At 49.4% G+C, this 15,243-nt stretch overlaps 1 protein-coding gene across 1 annotated transcript in view; it reads left to right on the forward strand.

The window, feature by feature from the left end:
• Positions 1 to 15,243, forward strand: part of KMT2C (lysine methyltransferase 2C) — a 179,842-nt gene that overhangs the window by 112,718 nt on the left and 51,881 nt on the right. Inside the window, exons 15-25 of the mRNA XM_087821306.1 lie at positions 2,200 to 2,316; positions 4,334 to 4,435; positions 4,616 to 4,720; positions 6,044 to 6,225; positions 6,469 to 6,633; positions 7,775 to 7,884; positions 8,551 to 8,616; positions 9,882 to 10,094; positions 10,932 to 11,060; positions 12,529 to 12,648; positions 13,750 to 13,880. Of these exons, the coding sequence (XP_087677432.1) occupies positions 2,200 to 2,316; positions 4,334 to 4,435; positions 4,616 to 4,720; positions 6,044 to 6,225; positions 6,469 to 6,633; positions 7,775 to 7,884; positions 8,551 to 8,616; positions 9,882 to 10,094; positions 10,932 to 11,060; positions 12,529 to 12,648; positions 13,750 to 13,880 (1,440 nt within the window). The remainder of the gene's footprint in view (positions 1 to 2,199; positions 2,317 to 4,333; positions 4,436 to 4,615; positions 4,721 to 6,043; positions 6,226 to 6,468; positions 6,634 to 7,774; positions 7,885 to 8,550; positions 8,617 to 9,881; positions 10,095 to 10,931; positions 11,061 to 12,528; positions 12,649 to 13,749; positions 13,881 to 15,243) is intronic.

Raw genomic sequence — 15,243 nt, forward strand, 5'->3', positions numbered from 1 at the left:
TATCATTTCTGTCTGCTTTTCTCCGAGTAGAAGTTAAGAATCGAACCTTTCCTTTCTCACTAGTTCAGCTACCAGAGCCATGCTTTTAACCTAAAACTTTAATCATGAAGCAGCAGCGTGCTTGCACTTAAAACATGAATTGGGAGGAAATTAAATTGCAATTTTACATGTCTGATTTTCAGTGTGAATTTTAATGCCCTTTTCCGCAGTTTCTTTTATGTCGTCATTAGCATTATCGGGGGAAACCCTTGTCGCACAGGCTGGGCAGCCGTTAGGGACTTGGTTATTTATTCGGACACCATAAAATCCTGTTGCCTGGAAGAGACTAAAAGAAAAACGACACTAGGCTGTTACTGTGCTAATTGATGCAGAGGAAATGCCAGGACACAGCAGATTTTATTGGCTGCGTTACCCTCAAAGTCACAGGGCCCCTTTTCCGTGCCCCGGCCACTCTGCTAGCCCTTGAAGTACGTTACGTTGTCTGGTGCGTTTTGAAGGGCAGAAAATTAACTTGAAAAATTGTTAACCGTTTGAAAAGTCGAAACCTTTTGCTGGCTGGAGGACAGCTTGCCGTGGTCCCCTGCATTCGCTGTAATTCTGGGGCGAGGTGGTTCAGGTTCAGAGGAGCTGCAGAGGCCACTTTATTTCCGACCAGCGTTGGAAGAACTGGTCTTTGAGCTCATTCTGATGTCATGCAAGGTGCTGAAACTGTAAACACTCGTTTTCAGAGTATAAAAGATGACTCTTTGACAGTTTTGAAGCAAGTACCACTGATTTTCTTATTCTTACCTGTGTCATTGGATGTTGGGGAAAAATAAACGGAGATTATTAGAGTCTTGATTTAATCACTCACTTAAAGAAAACGGGTTTCCTACCTGTTAATGAAAGGACTAGAAGAAACGGTCCAGTGCAGCCCTGCGGTCCCTTTGGTCAGAGAAGCTCAGGGGACCCAAAGGACAGCGCTTTCAGAGGATGGGGGGGCAGTTTGAAAATTGGTAGGTGGCTGTGCTATTAAAACAGACGGAGAAGTAGACACCCCCCCTTCACTCGTGTGTATGAGTCTTACACTCACGATATAATCATTAATTATCAACTTGGAAAGCGTTCTGCCAAATAGGTACTGAGTTCAGCATTTCACGCTGTGATGAGGGACATCAGTTGAGCACAAGGTACACTATTTAGCTTGTTAGGGAAAAAACAGCAAAGCATTTTCCTGAGTATTTTCATAATTTTCAATATATATATATGGATATGTAGGTGCCAGGTTTTTTGAGGTAGTAATAAGTCTGAGTATAAACAAGAAAACCCCCACAACACGTAACCCTAGTATTTTAACTTGTTAAAATATTGGGGAATTTAACGTGTTTTCCCATAGAATTTTTTTCTCATGTTGGGTAAAAATTCCGATAAGTTATTTCCGTTTTAAGTCCTCAGAGATGATTTAAAGCAAGCCTTTCCCCCCTCCCCGGTTTTCCTGTCTGTAAAAAACGCCCCTCTAAGTACGATGAGAGAGAGGCCACGCGTTCAGCCACACAGACACCCGAGGGATTGCGGGACGGACGGACAGTTCTCCGGCAAGGAGCCGCGCGGGCGGGCTCTGGGGGAGGCGGCGGTTCAGGGTAGTGGCTCAGAGCCCGACCCGCCGGCCCTGCGACCTCGCGTCGCTCAGCGCACTTGTCTCGAGTGGGGCAGAGCAGGACTCGGGAGGCTGTGAGAGGGACACGCGCCTCGAGCTGCCCACGCGTCCCCCGGACGTGTGCGCTCTTAGGACCACGATTACCCAGAGGCCGGGGAGCCAGAGGCGCTCCCCACGCCCCCGCACACCGAGTACAGGTGTCGCACGTGCACGTACTGGGGGCCCTGGGCGTCCTTAGGCACCTGGAATGCAGGACGAGGCCGGGGGGAGTGAGGCCGCGGCCTGCGGGTGCCAGGCACACGCCCCGACAGACCCAGAGTTTTGATTCTCAGGTTATAGGCACTTTATGTCTTTTTTAATTTGCAGAATACATATTGAAAGATAGAAATACACAGAATATATTGAAAGACACAAATAATAATCCTGGTCTCAATATTTGATCAGAATTAAAAGAAAGAAGCAGCTCTTTGTGTAACATTTAATAAGATGTTTTATCTCCCACTTGGGTCTTAAATTCTCTGGGGCTTGTACCGAATGCTGACTTTTCCTTGTCTGTCCTGTAGGGCCGAGGGTCGGGGTTCCCAGGGAAGCGGAGGCCTCGCGGTGCAGGACTGTCGGGCCGGGGCGGCAGAGGCAGGTCCAAGCTGAAAAGCGGAATGGGGGCTGTCGTGCTGCCCGGGGTAAGGCTCCCTCCTTCTTACGTTCACTCTGACCCTCCACACGTCCACTCTCCACGCTGATCTCATGGGCAGCAAATTATGTAGATGCTAAAATTGTTAATTTTACTGTATCTCTACTGTGCTTTTTAAAAAACACACAAAAAACCACAAACTTCTGGTCAGGTTTTCTACTTTCTTACCTTTTTTCTCTTGCCTTCCGTTTTGATTCTGTTCTTTCCATGCCGATCCTCCCCCGAAATCCAAATGCAATATATTTTCTTTATTATTTAAAAAAGGGCGAACGCCTGTCATAGTCTTGTTTAGCTGAAAAAGCTCTGTTGGCGTTTTGAGTTTTCGGTGTAGCTGCTCTCAGCGTTGTAAAGCGGTTCACGGAAGAAACGCGAGGTTGCAGGTGAGCACCGACCCTGAGATGTGAAGGACTTTGTGACTCTCACATTTTTAAGATTGACAAGTATTTGCTGATTGACACACGATGAGGCTTTATTTACAGGTGTATTGAAAAAAACTATTTGGCAAGTAATGTTTCCCGCAGTAACTATTCTCCCCAAATTCTGATTTTCAAATTCTAGTTTTTGTTTTAAGATCAGGAGACAGGTGGGATTGTTTAATTTTACTACAGAAGGAGTCGGGACACGGGGCCCGGTCCTTTTTTAAGAAAGCAAATTCATTTCATTTCTTAACTGAGTCTTTTGTAGACCAGATGCTTTCATTTCGACAGAGCCTGATTTATCTTCCTCCGTGGATTGTGTTTTGGGTGTCTGAGAAATGTTTGCGTAAACCCAAGGGTATGAAGGTCCTCAGTGTTGTCTTGTGGAAGTTCTGGAGAAGTTCTAGGTTTCGCATTTAATCTCTGATCGCGTTCGAGTTAACTTTTATGGCGGCTGTGAGAACGGGTCAGAGTTTACTTTTCGGGACACTGAACATCCAGTTGTTCCAGTGCCGTTTTCTGAATTGCCTTTGCATCGTTTTGAAAATCAGGTGTCTGTCTGTCTGTGGATCTAATTTTGGAATCTCTTAAAGTTTCCTCGGTCATTAGGCTAGTACTGTGCTCTCCTGATTTCTTACTCGGTAACTGCTCTTGAAATCAGACACCGTGAGCCTCTTGATTTTCTACTTTTTAAGTTCTCTCGGATGTTCTAAGTCCTTCGTGTTTCTGTGAGAATTATAAAATCAGCTTGTCAATTTCTACAAATCAGTTCGGTGGGATCTTGGTTGGATTTGCATTCAAACTACAGATCAGTGTAGGGGAAATGGACGTTTTAACCATATTGAGCCTTTTACCCCATGAACTTTGCGAATCTCTCCATTTCTTCAGGGCTTTAATTTCTCTCAGTGACGTTACTTAGTTTTTGACACACAGGTTTCTCTCCCCGTTTCGCAGATGCGTTTCTAAGCCGCCCGTATTTTTCATGCCGCTGTAGACGGCAGCGTGATCCCAGTTTCATAGTGTGGCTGTGGCTGCTGGTACCTAGAAACAGCGCTCGTTTCCGCGCGCTGACTTTGCCTCCTACAGCCTCGCTAGCTCCCTCGCCGCTTCCCCTTGCTGATCTGTAGAGTTCATTGGGTGTTGCACACACGCAGTCATGCCGGCAAACAAGGGGTTACGTCCCTTCCGCCGGGAGCCTTCCTGATTCCGTGTTGCGCCTGCGATGCCGGCAGCACAGTGCCGCTGGACCTGGCGAGGTCGGTGGCCTTGTCTTGTTTGGATCCCGGGGAGTCAGCGCTGAGTCTTTCATCACAACATACGGTGTCGGCTCTGGTTCTGTTGTGTTTTTCTTAGTCGACGCCCTGAGTCAGGGTGAGGACCCCGCTGTCCCTTCGTACCTTGCTGACCTTTTTCTGTGTGCGAATCGGGAGTAGGCGTTGGAGTCTCCAAGGTCGTCTCCGCATTTCTGCAGACAGTCCTACGGCTGCTTTGCCGACGCGGTGAACGACATCCGTCGGCCTTCTGCGCGCCGACGCCGCCTTGCGGCCCTGGGATAAACTCCCCGGTGTTCTGTCTGTCCCGCGTCCCTAGGTGTCCGCGGCCGATGCCTCGTCGAGCAGGGACGAAGACGAGAACTCCATGCACAACACGGTGGTCCTGTTCTCCAGCAGCGACAAGTTCACTCTGCATCAGGTTTGCACCCCCTGCGCGCGGTTTCCACTCCCGACCCCCGGCCCGTTTCCCCCCTACGCCCGCCGAGGCCACCTGATGCCTAGCGCTGGAGCTGTGTTAGCAAAGAAGGTGCTTTGAAAATGTCATCAAACGTTCGCCTGGTGCCTCATTTGAAAGGCGCCCGCGTGCTCCTCGTTTCAGGACATGTGCGTGGTCTGCGGCAGCTTCGGCCAAGGCGCGGAGGGAAGGTTGCTGGCCTGCTCCCAGTGCGGGCAATGCTACCATCCATACTGCGTCAGTATTAAGGTAAACACGCTTACGTTTAAGTGACGTAACACAGTTGCAGTTGAATTTGATTGTGTTTGATTTGGGTAGAACCCCGCTTCCAGTTCCTAGAATTACTGAAACACTGTCGGTAATTGTACGTACGTGACGACACTTAGATACTTTCAGTATTGCCTTTCAGGTTTTACCTGAAGAAACTAACTCGGTAAATCTATTGTCTTTGAATTGTAGCAGTTATCCTGCTATTGTCTTGAAAAAAGGTAAAACATAAAAAGGCATACATTTAATTTAAAAGATACTTCATACTGTTACTTCTAAGGCCTGAGTTTAGTTGATACATCCTGTTTATTAATTATAAAAGTTGAGAGTATTTCATAAAAAGTCTTAGCCCTCCGGGCCTCTCCCCGCACTCCCTCTTCTCAGCCTGACCGTGTACCCGGGGTGCTCCGTTAGGCTCCGTGGGCCAGGAGGTTGATGTTTTTAATCAGTTGGGTCGATCTTGGCCATATTTCTTCAAAATTTTTCCTGTTTCCTTTGCCTCCCCCCCTTTCCAGAATCTCACTTTGTGTGTGTTTGTGGGAGAGAAACTGCATGACATTCTCCCCCAATTACTGACACTTTGTGCCCCCCCGCCCCCGTTTTTCTCTGTGTTGTACTTTGTATAGTTTCTATCACATTTCCCAAAACTCGCCGCTGTTAGGTAGCGTGTAATCTAGTTGAAGCCCAGCCAGGGGATTTTTCAGGTAACTTTATTCTTTAATCTCAGTTCCATTTTATCGTTTATCATCTTGTAGTTTTGAATTTAAGTTTTTCCCTTCATGTCTTTGTGTTTAAATGGCACTTCTCCCTGTATGAACTAATCTTCCTGCTCGTTTGGAGATGTTTTCCTGCTGCTTTTCGCATCTAGTAGATTTTGATCGAACGTGGACATTGTGCACTGTGATAGTATATTGAAGGGAGTCGGGATTTTGTTCCTTTAAAACACATTGAGCCTTTTTGTGTCAGGCAGTTATTTGTGGGTAAGTTTGAACCTTTCGAAGCTTCTCTTTAAGCTTCCTGATGTCCTTCTGGAGAACCTTCAAGATAAGGTTGCTGTTCTTAAACGTTTTGGTCTGAGAACCCTTAACACTCTTAAATATAAACAAATTAGAATTTTTGTTTATGAGGATAATAAACATTGAATATTTTATTTTAGAAATTAACTGGGAATATTTTAAAACCCAGAAATAAACAGGCACAGCTTGTATGGTGTCAACGTAATGATCGTCAGCCTCTGCAGAACTCACTGAGTGGATCGGCCTGGGTTGATGTATAAACCACGGGGGCCGGCTGTTTCTCTTCCAGATCACTAAAGTGGTTCTCAGCAAAGGTTGGCGGTGTCTCGAGTGCACCGTGTGTGAGGCCTGCGGGAAGGCGACGGACCCTGGGAGACTCCTGCTGTGCGATGACTGCGACATCAGTTATCACACCTACTGCCTCGACCCTCCCTTGCAGACGGTTCCCAAAGGAGGCTGGAAGTGCAAATGGTACCCGGGGTTTACGTCTCCCGTTCATCCTCAGGCTCAGAACTTGCCCGCGCTACTGCTCTTTTTAAAATCAGCCGTGTCTGCTTAACTGCGTAATGCATGTTTACCATGATAGATATCACGAGTCAGAATTTTCAACTGTGAGTTAAATAATTTCCCCTCTTGTGCTCACGCGTAGCTTCTTGAGTTATACTCGCTGAACAACTAAGTAAAATTGCGACTTGGGGGGACGTCGGCTTTCAGGTGCGTTTGGTGCCGACACTGCGGCGCCACGTCCGCGGGCCTGAGGTGCGAGTGGCAGAACAACTACACGCAGTGCGCGCCCTGTGCCAGCCTGTCTTCCTGCCCCGTCTGCTGCCGGAACTACCGGGAGGAAGACCTCATCCTGCAGTGCCGGCAGTGCGACAGGTACTGTGCGCGCCCCGCTCGGAGCCGGGCGGGGCGAAACGAGCACAAACGGTTGTTAAATTTAAGAAGCAGCTTTGCTTTCCAGATGTGTAGTCTGCGAGAGACCCAGAGAAGTTTCCAGTTTTGTCTTCTCAGTTCCAGACTAAAGATTCCCCCCCATTCATCCTCACCTGAGGATATTTTCCCATTGATTTTTAGAGTAGAAAGGGCAGGGGGGGAGGCAGAGGCGTCAATGTGAGAGACACACATCGATTGGTTGCCTCCCACTCTCACCCCAACTGGGGCGGAGATCGAACCTGCAACCCAGGTATGTGCCTTTGACTGGGAATCAAACCCAAGACCCTTCGGTGCCCAGGCCGACACTCTAACCACTGAGCAACACTGGCCAGGGCCAGGCCAGAGATTTTTAACTTGGGCCTTTTTGAGGGTTTATACATCCCTTGAAATTAGATGCAGCCAAATCATTGTCTACATATATGCATTTTCCTAGGAGGGTTTCTGAATGTTTTATTAGATTTTGCAAAGGACTGCACACACTGTTTTCTTTAAACCACTTTTTAAAGCTCTCGACACTAACTCTAGATAGATATTAGGTGCCACTCCCGCTCCCCCTGCACCGTCTGCGTGGAGCCTCCGAGTCAAGTGCTGTCCTGTTGTCCGGCTCCCCTCGTGCCGTGTGCACAGTTGGCTCCCCAGGTAGTGTTAGCAGTGCCGGCCGGCGCTGCAGGCGTCTAAGGACTCGGCCTGCAATTCCCAGTTCCAGGGCCAGACGACTCCTTTTGTTTCCCGGTTACCACTCAGCCTCAGTGGCTGAGCAGGGGCCCCCGTGGGGCGCACACGACACCATGTGCAGCCTCTCAGTCTGTGCACTGGCTCCGGCGAGCGTCCAGGTCTTCAGTGTGCGGTCGTCAGACCGTTGGCCTGCCTTGTGTAGGCTTTTGCTCCCTTCCTCGTACTCATTTCATTCCCTTCCCTCCCTCCTCCGCCGCTCTGACCGTGTTTGTGTGTCAGCGGGCGAGGTGGGGAGCATTTTAGGCTTGGGGGCTTGAAGTGTGGGGCCTGGCAACTCCTGTTTTTAAACAAAAACCATTCTCAGTATAGTTCTTTCTTTCCTTTTCACGTACAAATGCGGTCTTTCCAGATGGATGCACGCCGCCTGCCAGAACTTGAACGCCGAAGAGGACGTAGAGGGCGCGGCCGACTCTGGCTTTGACTGTAGCATGTGCAGACCCTACGTGCCCACATCCAACGGTGAGGGAACCCGCCGGGCCGCCGGCCACTCCCGGGGAGCGGGCTTTGCGCGAATCCCTTCCTTTGGCGAAACTGGTTTGAGCAAGTATTGCATGAAGCTTAAGTTAGTTTTATTACTCTCATTATTCCAGCTTAAAACAATTTGTTTACATAAAGTAAAATAAGCGTATCTTTCAGCTATAAAATGCAATTTTGCTTTTAAAAGTCTCAGCCGTGTGGTGGTAACAGTGCATAGAAATCCAGGACGTTGGTTCTTTAACTCGGTTTTTTAACATGTCTTGATTTCAGAGAGAGGAGGGGAGAAGGGGAGAGAGAGAGAAACATCAATGATGAGAGTCATGGGTCGGCTGCCTCCTGCATGGCCCCTACTGGGCATGCGCCCTGACTGGAAGTGAACCGCGATCTCCTGGTTCGTGGGTCGATGCTCAACCGCTGAGCCGCGCCGGCCGGGCTGGTTCTTTATCTTGATCAGTGTTTCCTCCTTACTTGTGTATTTCCTTCACCCGCATGTTTTAAAGACAGCCTTTAAACCCTGTTTAGTTTTCAAGCATTTATTTTAGGAGAATGGTCATAGGAATAGGAATTTTAATCATTTGTAATACTTTAAATATATTTCATCTTTTCCCCTCCCCCAAAAACCTGCATGACTCTCTTCTTTCACTCCAGTGCCTTCCTCAGACTGCTGCGACTCCTCCCTCGTAGCACAGATCGTCACAAAAGTGAAGGAGCTAGGTAAGGTCCGAGGGCCCTATTTGGCTGTTCTTTACAAAAAAATATAAATGTGTAATTGTTGACGCCACTGACTTTCACGTGCACATGAGACCTGGCTTAAGCATGTGGGTGCTCGGTCTAGATTCCCTAATGTTGGTAATCATTTCTACAGTTGGTATTTAAAGGCTCATCTTGCCCAGCTTTAGTGGGACAGGATTCCTGTCAGTCTCACCCCGTTGGCCATGAAATAACCGTTAACTCCGCGCTTGCTCTTTTCACTGATCTATTACTGTGCGTAGTTATCAGTGAGCAGAAAATAGGCCTCATTACAGGTGCCCTTAGCATTACCTCTGTCTATTGCCATTTCTTCTACGGCCCGTCAGCCTAGAATGGCGATGACGGTGGTGCTGTCATTCAGCTCTCCTCCTCTTGTTTACTTCTGTTTGCTGTCACCATACCCAAAAGTATCTGGATAGTTCAGAAATTGTCCTTATGAGCGGCAATTCTGTGGATTTTAAAAACTGCAGGATTTCCCCTTGTTTATACCTCCCCCTGTAAGGGATTCTACCGATGCTTTGCTTTCCAGATGCGCTTCCGGCGTTTCCTTGTTTCTCTTGTACAAATCGGTCCTCACCATTCAGTCTGACCGGACTCTCCAGGAAAAGGCTCCAGCTGAGAGGCTGAAGCGTTGCTTTTGGCCTCAGTGCTTTCTTTCTAAATCCTTATGTTGACACGTGAACAAGGAAATGCCAGGGAGACGTTTATTTATTTGTTTGTTTCTTTCTTTAATTTTTTTGATTTAAAAAAAATCTTTTGTTAATTCTCAACTGAGGATATTTCTTTCCGTTGGTTTTAGAGAGAGTGGAAGGGTGGGGGTGGGGTGGGGTGGGGAACAACATCGACATGAGAGAGACACGTAGATTGGTTGCCTCCCACACACCCAGGGCCGGGGATCGAACCTACAACCCCGGCTCGTGCCCTTGACTGGGAATCAAACCCTTGACCCCTGATGCACAGGCTGATGCTCTAACCAGCGAGCACACCCGCCAGGCCTGGAAGACCATTTTTTAAAAACTTGCAACCTTTCTGCCTGTAACTTAAGGAAATTTGGCCAATTGCTCTTACTTTCAGTCATGTACTCTTAGTTAGTCGTGCATTTCGTAGATGATTATTTAACAGCAGTGGCATTGCCTTGATGTGGGTGTTTTATGTCGTGAGTCAACTTCTCAGTGAGAGAGAATTCAAGCGAGAGTTTTAATTTGCATCCTTGGATATTGTTTTTGCAGACCCACCCAAGACCTACACCCAGGACGGGGTGTGCCTGACCGAATCAGGGATGACGCAGTTACAGAGCCTCATAGCTACAGCTCCAAGAAGAAAACGGTCAAAGCCAAAGTTGAAGTTGAGGATTATAAACCAGAACAGCGTGGCCGTCCTGCAGACCCCCCCAGACATCCAGTCCGAGCACTCACGGGACGGCGAAATGGATGACAGTCGAGGTAGTACTGATTGATTTTGTGCGCTGTATGTTTGCAAGAATTAAAGCATATAAGGTAGCTTTTAAAATACGAATGATTCCTGTAAGGATAAATCCCACTGACGTAGGTAACCCTCAGTGTGACACCTGCCCTTTCCAGCCAGATGGGTGGTCTTCCCCGACCTGCCTTTGCTGGTTCCCTCCCTTCTTACGTGACCTTTACACACGTGTGTGTGTGTGTGTCTGTGTGCGTACATACACACACACATGTATGATTGATTTCAGAGGAGGAGAGAGAAACATTAATGATGAGAGTCATTAATCAGCTGCCTCCTGCTGGGGATCAGCCCAAAACCCAGGCATATGCCCTGGGTGGGAATTGAACCGAGATCTCCTGGTTCATGGGTCAGTGCTCAACCGCTGAGCCACGCCAGGCCCTCCATGCCTTTTAACGACGATAGGTTAACACCTGGAAAGGGAGAAGGTTTGTCTTAAATTGGTAGCTCAGTTTTGGGTATAGTATTTGAATAGGTGACACCCAATTCCAGCTGTAGTTGGAAATCAGAAGGGAGCCCTGGGCTGGAGAGCGAGCCATGGGGTCCGCGGCCTGAGGACATAATTAAAACCAAGGGAATGATTCGGGTGCAAACTGATTTATAATTTTCTCTGTGTGTGTAACTGTTTCATTTCCTGAGGTACTGCATTAAGTAGCATGAGCTCTGCGGCCATTTGGGGGCTTTTCCCACCCTGGGCGCATGGTTAGCAGGGCTTGTGACCCTTCTCTGTGTGTTTCCTGTTCCGTGGGAATGACGTACTTGATAGGTTTCCCAACTTTCTCTGTACGTTTACTGTTTTCCAGAAGGAGAGCTCATGGACTGTGATGCGAAGTCAGAATCTAGTCCGGAGCGGGAAGCTGCGGATGACGACGCCAAGGGCATGGAAGGGACCGAGGGCGTCAAAAAGAGGAAACGGAAACCGTACAGACCAGGTGCGGCGAGTTCCGATCCCGCCCCAACTCAGTCTAGGAAAAATAGAGTGGCCAGGGCTTCCCTTACAATTGACAGGATGAAACGCAGCTTCTCCGCATCTTCTGAACTGAGACGTGGGTGTTTAAGTGAAAGAACTGAACTGTTTGAATGTGCTCTTCGGGTGACAGATTCCTTAGGTTGGATCTGTGATACTTCACCATAAATCGTTATTTAAAGCCTTTCCCGGAACGTCAGCCATTTCATCAAATGCCTTACTAGATGGCTTTTATCTATACCTTTCTAATATTTTTGTTTTTTAAGCTTATTTTAGTATTTATGCCGGAGTGCCAGGAAATACACAGTATGGAAGAGGCGTGTTAGGGTCCTTAGGCCTCCTGAAGTGTATAGTCCTGTTAGTACTATGATGACAAACTCTCTTATTTCCTGTCTGCCTCGGGGGTAGAGAGAAAAGCTGTCTTGCTTGTCATATTTTATTTGCCCTATTGGAGTAAATTATTGAAATGGTCACAATTCAAAACATATAGCCTTTCTTTAGGCAGCTTATTAATGTTTTATATACCAAACCTGTGCGGTGTTAAGTTGAATTGGTTCCGATTGCTCGTATTACTGACAAGAGAAAGAACTGTCTCACTGTTTGTATTCTGCAGGACCTCAGGTGCTAAGCCTCCTTACAGAGGGGCCACATCTATAAGGACCCAGACTAGCGTCACCCAAATCACTTTGTGGAAACGATTTCACTTCTTCCCGATTATGAGGCGTATAAATACACTTACTTTTTTTAGACACTGCGATTCCTTCTGGGAACTTTTATTTTTCCCCCCTCTCTCTGCCTCACATGGAAGCCATCCATCCCTCCCAGTGACCCGTTACGTCACAAAGTACATTGTTAGGCTTGGATCACGTGACAAAGCCGATGACGTTGACCGTGTGTCAACATTATCGCTGCTTTACCAGCAAGGGGTCTGAGCACTGGAAAGTTAAATCAGTTGCCCAGAGTCAAGTTGCGAACAGAATTTCAGAGTCAGCTCTGGTTTCCTTGCCCTTAACTGCAGACCTGCGCACGTCTCCCAAGGGCCTCGCTGAGGAGTGACAGACGCAGTGGCCCTGAAGTCTGTCTAGTGTAGTCAGTGTCTTGTCTCTTTTCTCCCTCCGCTAATAGACAATGTAAGTTATATCATGTAAGTTACAGATACTAGTTAAGAACATTAATTTTGACATTCTGTCCTCAAATGAATTTTCATTGCTGGTTTGGTTGGTTAGTGATAAGGCAACAGTCTTTTTAACCTCTTATTTGCTTATTTCCAAACTCTTGTAGTTTTGCGTGAAAATTAGATTAATGATTTAAATAAGCCCATATTGCATCTGTAAAATGCTTTACTGTATAAGACTAAGCAACTTCACCCTTCTTACTGTGGACCCATAGTGATAAATTTGTTATTTACGAGGTTATGCAATTTTTTTTTATAGGTATTGGTGGATTTATGGTACGGCAACGAAGTCGGACCGGGCAAGGAAAAACCAAAAGATCGGTGATGAGGAAAGATTCCTCGGGCTCTGTTTCGGAGCAGTTGCCTAGCAGAGAGGACGGTATGGGTTTTGTTTGGTTTAAACCCCTTTGTGTTGCTATCGCTCCTGAACAGAACTGTCCTAAATAACACTACCACCTCATTGCTGCTTTTATGACCAAAGGATCCGAGTGCCTGCAGAGTTCATACCAGTGATACAGAAATTAGGTGTGATAAGGAGACGATTTGAATCCCGTAGACTATATTCCTTTGAGGTTTTTTTTTTTAAACAAGTTCCTTTTTTTTCCTGTGTTAAATAATAGATAGTTTAGGGACTGAATCACTTAGTTTCGTATCCGGGACTTTAAGGCCATCGCAGGAAAGGCCTTTCTCTGACTGCTGCCTTAGCTGCTTGGCATAAAACTGGAAACTTTGAGACTATGTAGTTGAAAGTGATAGTGTACTTTTAACAAAATTGTATGTTTTAGAAATACATCTTCCAATTAATATTGTCATTTTCACTTGGAGTGTCAAAGAAAGCTGAGTTGTTGGTTAAGCCGTAGCAGAACCGGCTCTAATGACGCTGCAATCATGGTCATGATCTGTACGCTTGGATATTTTAAATGCTTTCTATAGGATGTGGGGGAAAAGTTACTGTTTTCAGCATGTGCTCTGAACAGAGTTCTTCCATTATCATGGGATGGGGTATTGTCCTGTGAATTAACAAAAATTGGAAATTGCTGCATTTTAGCCTGGCGGGCGGGGCTCAGCGGTTGAGCATCAACCTAGGATCCAGGACATCGGGGTTCGATTCCCGGTCAGGGCACGAGCCCCGGTTGCGGGCTCGACCCCCCCCATGGGGGACGTGCAGGAGGCAGCTGATCAATGACTTGTCGTTGATGTTTCTCTCTCCCCCTCTCTGAAATCAATAAAGACATATTTATTTAAAAAAAAAAGACGGCAGGAAACATGCTGATACTAAATAGACACGTAATGAAATGTTATGATGCTTGAACTTTACTTACACACTTGCTTTGCGGTGCCTTTGTGGCAAGCTCGCCAGGCGCCGCGCGGTGCGGCCTCGGTGCGGCCTCGGGGCGGCCTCGGTGCGGAGCCCTGCGGGTCGGCCGGGCGGCTGCCCGGGGGTTGGTGCCGCGCGTCCCTGACTCCGACCCCGTTTCAGGCTGGGGCGAGCCGCTGCCCGACGCTCTGGCTGATGACTCCGTTTCTGTGGCTGAAAACACTGAGAAGATAAAGAAGAGATACCGGAAAAGGAAAAACAAGCTCGAGGAAAGCTTCCCTGCCTACTTGCAGGTACTACTCTGCTTTACATTGTGTTAGGTAGCTCGTTAATGGAAGAAGGGTACTGCGTTTTGAGGAATAGGTTGTTTTTGTTAATTGCTTATTTGTGTTTCATTAGTGACCCTCAGTGCCACTCTGCCTCCCGGGGGCTCATGGCGGGCAGTGCTCACCTCTGCGCGCGCCCGCCGGGCCCTCCCCGCCGGGGCCCTGACCAGCTCGGGGCGCGGCGGCGGCTTCCCGCCTTTCCCCTCCCGGCCGTACACTGATGTCCAAAATCCTGCTGCACACCGAAAAACAGACTTTTTGCCAATCTGACAAAAAAAGTGTAACTTTGATTCATTCACAACAGAAAGCCGCTGTTGTGTTGGCTGCTAACACTTTTTTATCTGACAGCCTAAGAGATCAGGGCCCCTGACCAGGGGACCGGGCGTCTGCTCAAAAGCTCACTGCAGCCCTGCCGCGCCCACGGCCCCGCCCCTGTGCGGGAGCCTCCACTCCACGCTTCTGTCTGTCTGTCTGTCTCCTCCCCGGCCCCTACTTCCCCTCCAGCCCCTCCCCTTCCTCCAGCTCCTTCCCTTCCGCCGGCTCCTCCCCTTCCAGCTCCTCCCCTTCCGCCGGCTCCTCCCCCTCCCTCCGGCCCCTCCCCTTCCGCCGGCTCCTCCCCTTCCTCCAGCTCCTCCCCTCCCTCCGGCTCCTCCCCCTCCCTCCGGCCCCTCCCCTTCCGCCGGCTCCTCCCCTCCCTCCAGCTCCTCCCCTCCCTCCGGCTCCTCCCCCTCCCTCCGGCCCCTCCCCTTCCGCCGGCTCCTCCCCTTCCGCCGGCTCCTCCCCTTCCTCCAGCTCCTCCCCTCCCTCCGGCTCCTCCCCTTCCTCCAGCTCCTCCCCTCCCTCCGGCTCCTCCCCCTCCCTCCGGCCCCTCCCCTTCCGCCGGCTCCTCCCCTCCCTCCAGCTCCTCCCCTCCCTCCGGCTCCTCCCCCTCCCTCCGGCCCCTCCCCTTCCGCCGGCTCCTCCCCTTCCTCCAGCTCCTCCCCTCCCTCCGGCTCCTCCCCCTTCCTGCAGCTCCTCCCCTTCCGCCGGCTCCTCCCCTTCCTCCGGCTCCTCCCCTCCCTCCGGCTCCTCCCCCTCCCTCCGGCCCCTCCCCTTCCGCCGGCTCCTCCCCTCCCTCCAGCTCCTCCCCTCCCTCCGGCTCCTCCCCCTCCCTCCGGCCCCTCCCCTTCCGCCGGCTCCTCCCCTTCCGCCGGCTCCTCCCCTTCCTCCAGCTCCTCCCCTCCCTCCGGCTCCTCCCCCTTCCTGCAGCTCCTCCCCTTCCGCCGGCTCCTCCCCTTCCTCCAGCTCCTCCCCTCCCTCCGGCTCCTCCCCCTCCCTCCGGCCCCTCCCC

Source organism: Miniopterus natalensis, chromosome 10 (genome assembly GCF_054644295.1).
Source record: "Miniopterus natalensis isolate mMinNat1 chromosome 10, mMinNat1.hap1, whole genome shotgun sequence".
NCBI classification, from domain to species: domain Eukaryota; kingdom Metazoa; phylum Chordata; class Mammalia; order Chiroptera; family Miniopteridae; genus Miniopterus; species Miniopterus natalensis.